At 32.5% G+C, this 7456-nt stretch overlaps 1 protein-coding gene across 1 annotated transcript; it reads left to right on the forward strand.

Moving 5' to 3' along the window:
- Positions 1–5155: 5155 nt before the first annotated feature.
- Positions 5156–6040, forward strand: LOC121366519 (the record flags this gene model as incomplete). Its single annotated transcript, XM_041490936.1, has 3 exons — positions 5156–5216; positions 5511–5755; positions 5873–6040. Coding segments are annotated over 3 exons (474 nt in total), but the record flags the coding sequence as incomplete, so codon positions are not given.
- Positions 6041–7456: the final 1416 nt, after the last annotated feature.

Raw genomic sequence — 7456 nt, forward strand, 5'->3', positions numbered from 1 at the left:
TCTTGCCATAGTAGTCATGATAGTATTAACATATTTTTCACTAATCCAGCCTAGAGTAAACTAGAAGTTCCAATTATTTACTGATGACAGATGACATCAGATTCATATAGATTATAGTAATAATCATCTCAGAATATTACTCCACTGTCCATTATACTGTATCTGTACAATATTGTAGTAATAGGAGGTTGAGTTGATTTTCCATTACGATAAATGGCGTAGTGCCATCCTGCACAGCTATACACATGTGAAAATTTAAAAATTATGAATGTTAGTCGTATTCTTAATACAAACAATCAGCATCCTTATTATGACCACAATTGATGAGTTCCATACTGTCATGAGAACAAGAGAAAAGGGACACTTCATTACCAGTACATTGAACATCATCTAATAGTATTGAGCCACTTCCCTTGACCAAAGTAAGCCCATACCTCTACAATAGCACCTAAAGTAAATACCAATTACATAATATATAAAGTATAAAATAAGTCCTTACCAGAACTAGAATAGTTCAAGATTCTACATACAACTATAGCATCATTATTATCCCCAGCTATTAAAATTACTATACAATTAATATTTTAAATAGTACTAAATAAATGTTTCGGTGTAATAAATGTCGATTATAATACTTTAGCATTCATTATCAAATATGTAGCCAAAATCATAATCCATCATTTATACCACAAAACCTTTAAAACTAGCTACAGCAAACTTTGCAAGTCATTAGAAAATTTGGTGCAAAATGTAGCAAAGAAGTTAATTAAACTATGTTTATTCAATTTTATTGCAATCAGATACTTAGAGAGGTCGAGAGCAAGACTTCCTTTTTATACTTTATATATAATTAGACATATGAGCTGTAATAATTTCATCTATATGTAGATTGTCTATATTACTATACTTAAAATATATAGACACCAGTTGAGATAGTCTTCATTTGACTTTTTTTAGAATGAAAACAGAGGCCAAACCGATTTTTTTAAAGGTCAAAAAATATGTTACTGAAAATTTTTAAGTTGTTAATATATAATCTCTTGTTATTGAAGACAAAAATAAGTAAAAACTATTCAAAAGTTAATAGGTTTGATCATTAATATTGATAAAATATATTTTCAATAGGTAAAATAACAATAAGTGGGTTCTTTGGTCAATTTGCCTTCTGTAAACATCAATAGTTAACGAGTTGCCCATTGTTGAGATTGAATGGACGTCCAGAATGATCGTTTTTCTTATGGCTAATAAAAGTGTGCCTTGTTTATATCCATGACCACTTCTAGTACAAAATTATTATAATCAGATACAATCCGTCCATGTTCAAACTTAAATCTTTGTCCACTGACACCAAGACCTTTTCCTTCCTACTAATTTAGCATACAACCCACCACGATCTTCTGCCAAACGTATCACAAGGTTGCTATTATCAACGTGTTCAATATGATAAAAGCCTGTCGCCTCATCAGTGCAACGCCATTGAGATCTTGTGTTACTAGTCAGTATGATTAAATTCCCTTCACGGACGTCAATGTCAACATCTAGATGTCCTACACCAAATAGAGACTAAAGATCTCAATTTCCATTCTGCAAATAGAGTTATGCACAATACCTCTCACACAGTGGTTTTCATCAGACTCGTCTATATTTATAGTACTTTACGAATGCGGAAATGTTAATTCACATGTTATTAAGACATGTTGTAAAATTCTTTGAAAAAAGCTAGATGTTTGATTCATGACAGTATTGTATGCTATGCATTCAGTATATCACCAACAAAATGGAGTTGTAATTGTATACAGTCTGTAAACACGATCAGTCTCTAAAACAGTAAACACATCAAAACAAGTTTAAACCACATACAAACGTCGGGTGTCCTTAAATAATGGAAGGATTAAATATAGCATAAATATCTGTCCATGTAAAGCGAGGGTGACTGAAAACATCCAACACTACACAGTGCAACCACAATCCTATGAAAGGTAAGACAAGTAATAGGAATCAATGACTCGGCCATTATAAAGTAATGATTGATCCAAAGAAACATTTATAATATTAACAAGTGTTAAAGCAGCATTCTGTTTCTATATCAAGACATGTTATAAACATTCTTGAAAAGCTAAATGCTGCATGATTCATGACAGTGTTAATTGGTATGTTATGTATACAGATATCACCAACAAAATGAAGTTGTAACTGTATACAATTTAACAGATCAGTCTCTAAATAGTAAATACATCAAAAACAAGTTTAAATCACATACAAAATGTTCGTGTCCCCTTATATAATGAAGGATTAAATTATAGCATAAATATCTGTCCATGGTAAAGGAGAGGTGACTGAAAACATTCACACTACAACAGTGCAATCACAACCCATGACAAGTTACGATAAGTAATAGGATCAATGACTCGCCCATGATAAAATGAAGCCTTAATAAAACACCTATCCCATATAGTACATGTTACAAGTTTAAACAATTAGACCCCCCCCCCCCTCCCCCCCCCCCCCCCCCCCCCCCCCCCCCCCCCCCCCCCCAAAAGTTACACCCCCCCCCCCCCCCCCCCCCCCCCCCCCCCCCCCCCCCCCCCCCCCCCCCCCCCCCCCCCCCCCCCCCCCCCCCCCCCCCCCCCCCCCCACCCCCCTCGCCCCCCCCCCCCCCCCCCCACCCCCCCCACCCCCCCCCCCCACCCCCCCCCCCCCCCCCCCCCCCCCCCCCCCCCCCCCCCCCCCCCCCCCCCCCCCCCCACCCCCCCCCCCCCCCCGGGGGAATAGATGTCTAAGATTTATCACTAACACTAATTCTTCTAAATAATAATCCATTAAACTCTGAACTTCATTATTATTATAGCATGTAGATGTCATAGATTATAAGATGTTAAATACAACTAATTTTGCAACCTATATATTAGATATTAAGAAGCTAGTATTTCAAAATTATATCATGTAGCCAACTCAGTTTTACAAATTAAAAGCTTTCATTGCTTCTGTGCCGTCTGTTTTACACATCTGCCCTGCAAGTATATGAGGCTCTCTCTTGTTCTTGTGTATGCATGCATATGTCATTGTCTATCCCATTCGTGTACCTTTGAATCTGGGTGTATTACTAATTGTGCTTAAATAATTGTTAAATATGTTAGATCTAACTGTAATTGATCATAGTCACCACGTCTCAAAGACACATAGAATGTAAATTTTATAATAAAAAACCTATTAAACATATATATTGCTTTATTGTCTTTTAGTTGTTCAACTTACAAAATTACATCATTTGTGTTATATTGCAGTCTCATTTCTTGCATGTAATTACTATCCTGCTCATGATCACAACAATACAAACTTAAATAAACAAGAAGCAAGCATGCAAGCAGAGTAATGAGTCATTGTAGGAAGTGTGCCGATCATGAGTTGTTCGAGTATTATATCTTGCCTCCTAATGCATGGAATCCCTTTAAAAGAGGCACTTTATTTTTAAGAGTTTTTATTGAGATTGTTAACAATAATGTCAAGCTGTGGATTCAAAATACATTACGGTGTTCTTTTTATAACCATTATTATATTTATATATAGCCTGCAGGAAGGATTGATGTTAATTTGGGATATGTAACAAATCTTTCTTTTTCTTCTTTAAATGTTAGTACACCTTATGTATCATTTGATCATAAATCATAAAAATAACCTCATCTCAGAATCATTAACATCACTGGTTTTACACTAAAAGATCTAAAAAGCTTATGATGTTAAGACAACATGACGATTCACCAGCTATATACTCCTAAAAACTGATATACCAGATAAAGCTTCTCCTGTACTACTTTCTGGACTGTAGAAATGTGTGGTTATCTGGAGTAACTGCTACGGTCAAAAATGAGTGCCTTTATAAATGCAATGATTGACCCACAGAAACATTTATAATAGTACAAGTGATAATGCAGCATTTCTGTTCTATATCTTGTATTTAAGAAATTAGCATCTCGTCCTAGGTGCCACTATCTTCTTGAAGAAATAATAGCTAATATAACCTTATCTATTATATTCAATTAAGGTTATAGTTTTACATACACAGTTGTGTCATTTGACATTATCAACTCAGTAATTATCTTGGAATTGCGCTGACTGGTTTGACAAATAGTACTGCTGAGTTGATAATATCAAGTCAAAACATAGTAAAAGCAACTGTGTTGTGTATATAGTGTTCATATTAAATTAATGTATGAGGGAAATTCAATGTAGAAAGAAAAAATTAACTTTTAAATGTTAATATAATGTACTATGTAATATGTAACAATAAGTGACTATTCAACAGGTTAAAGTTTAATTCAGGTTATTATAATATGATAAAATACATACAAAATGTCTATAAAGCTATTTATATTATCGTACCAATGTTATTATATTAGCATTTATTTTATTTATATTGAACCAAAATTAATTAAGAAATCATGTATTTTTTACCAGCAAGTGTGGTGCATTGAAGAAAATATTGTTATTATTGACTCTAGTGAATATAAAATTGACAATATGTAAAAAAAATACAAACAAGTAGTTAGGTCAGTTATTACTGTCATACAACTTACTTAGTTGCTAAATCAACTAACTATTCACAAGGTTGATTGACTTTTCAGATACATAAAATAATATTCTGCTATTCACTACATCAATCATTGCAAAGGTTAGTTTATTATTGTCACTACAGCTCACTTATTTGTTAATCAACTAACTATTCACAAGGTTGATTGACTTTTCAGATACATAAAATAATATATTTGCTATTCACTACATCAATCATTGCAAAGGTTAATTATTATTGTCACTACAGCTCATTTATTTGTTAAATCAACTAACTATTCACAAGGTTGACTTGACTTTTCAGATACATAAAATAATATTTTGCTATTCACTACATCAATCATTGCAAAGGTTAGTTATTATTGTCACTACAGCTTACTTATTTGTTAAATCAACTAATTATTCACAAGGTTTGATTTTGTTAGTTCTGCCTTTTCAGATACATAAAATAATATTCTGCTATTCAGTGCAAAGGTTGGCTATTATTGTTAGTACAAATTATGATAGATTAGTATAGATAATATTATAATCTATATGAATTATTCATATTAATGTCATGATTTATTATAAAAGGTGAACAAAAGGTTAGAAGATTTATAAAAACTTTACTGCATTAAAAATGATTGTAAAATTTTCTCATTCTAATGTTAGTACAGCTTATACAATGTGCTGAAGGTATGATTGTACATAAGAAAATTATTTATATTTCTTGACATTTCAGAGTCTTCGAAGGAAGGCTGTCCTTTTCTCCTGTAAAGCGAAATGCACATGACACCAATTCTACCAATGTACTATAAAACATCCTTATCTACAAATCTTGCGAGGTCGAGATGGACGTGATGGCTTACCTGGAAGAGATGGTGTGAAAGGAGACAAAGGTGATAAAGGAGACAAAGGAGACCGTGGTAAACAGGACCACCTGGACCCAAAAAATGGTGGTGTAGTCTACACACGATGGGGTAGAAAGTCTTGTAATAATAACACAGGAGCACAGCTACTTTATGAAGGAATAGCTGGTGGTAGTCATTACTCTCACAGTGGTGGAGGTGCTAATTATATCTGTTTGCCTAAAGTTCCTGATTACTTGAGTACTGCCAATCCACCATATGAGTCCTATTTATATGGAGCTGAATATCAATATGTAAACAACATATTTCCTTCTAAACATGATCACAATGTTCCTTGTGCTGTATGTTATACTTCTACTAAAGTTGTTCAAATAATGATACCAGCTAAAACTGTCTGCCCTAAAATCATGGACTGTAGAATATGTAGGTTACCTCATGGCTGACAATATGATCATAAGAGGAATGCTGTATATGAGTGTGTTGATAAAGATGCTGAGTCTATTTATGGTAGTTCTGGCAACATCGATGGTGCTTTGTTCTATTTTGTCCAAGGAACTTGTACTGGTCTTCCATGTCCTCCCTATGTCAATAATAGGGTTATTACTTGTGTTGTATGTACTAAATAATGATATGATATTAGATTGTTTTACATGTCTTACTAAACTATAAAATGCCCCTTTTTAATTTGATTTTCCTATGTTCTTTATTGTATTACTATCTCTAAGGAATTTTTTGATATATACAATTTTGTGTAGTGTGTATTGAAAGTATGTATATTAATTGATATTGACTTTATTATTTTATATTCAGATTTTCCCGTAAATGGCTAGTCAATTGAATAAATATGCAAACTAACAGCATTCATATAATTATAATTTGACATGATAAAATCAATTATTGATTCACGATGATACAACATATTATTAAAAACTGATTTTAATTGACATTTTTAAAAACATGCCGTACAATGAGATTGTCTCTGGCAAGAAAAAAGGTAAATGTGGTAAAAGATTTTTAAAGGGAAATTTTTGAATTAAAGGATGTAGGGAACACAAGTTGAGTGATGACTAATAATAATAAAAACAAGAAAATCATTGGAAACATATACAAAACTTATAAAGGAGGACAACCCTAGACACCACTAAGACAATCAACAAGAGAAGAAATACTGAAGTTATGTAAAACAGACTGGCTGACAGAAACACCACAACTTTGACTACAGAGCCTCGAAGCACTTCATTGACCTTCTTACATTTAAAACTTGAGTAAGATACTAAACATAACAGTATTATGTTAAATGTGGAAGAACTAAAGAAAAATAAACTTTTAACATAAAGAATATAAGGAGTGATGATAAAAGTAACAATAAATATAAACCAAGAAGATGTTTTACACTTAGAAACAAATTAAGTTAATGTACACAGATAAGACAAGTTTGGGACATACAAGTGTTAAAATGATAACACTTTCTCAATGAGATTGTTATCAAAAAAAATGGTTAGAGATATTGGAAATAGATTTTCCTTGAGATTATCATAAATTTAATTTTAGATTTACTAATTGTTACAGATATATAACAGGTAATTGTTACACTGAATAGAGTAAAACTATAAAAAGATTTTATAGGATCCTATAAGAACCAATGTATCTGTTGTAATTCTACTATTGACCGAGTTTACCAATACAACATATATATTTAAAAGAACAATAACTCAACAACTGTAGACTGAACAAAACTGAATTTACATGACAATATATAGTGCAGTTCCAGAACATTTATATAAACATTACATCATAGGTTTATTTAAGTTACCACAGTATCTTTTGCATATAATGCAAGATAATATGTGTTAGAGAGAGAAATAGTAGAAATATAATTTATATATAAAATGAACAGTAATGTACCTAATATAGTAGCTAAAAGAACACACTCAGTAAACTGACCTAGTTTAAATCGAAAGATGTCATGTGCAGGTCAATAGAAAATGAATAGAGCCAATTAAGCATGCACTTCTCAAAGATGTTAGTGGAAGAAATAAAAT

Source organism: Gigantopelta aegis, unplaced genomic scaffold (genome assembly GCF_016097555.1).
Source record: "Gigantopelta aegis isolate Gae_Host unplaced genomic scaffold, Gae_host_genome ctg6050_pilon_pilon, whole genome shotgun sequence".
Taxonomy (NCBI): domain Eukaryota; kingdom Metazoa; phylum Mollusca; class Gastropoda; order Neomphalida; family Peltospiridae; genus Gigantopelta; species Gigantopelta aegis.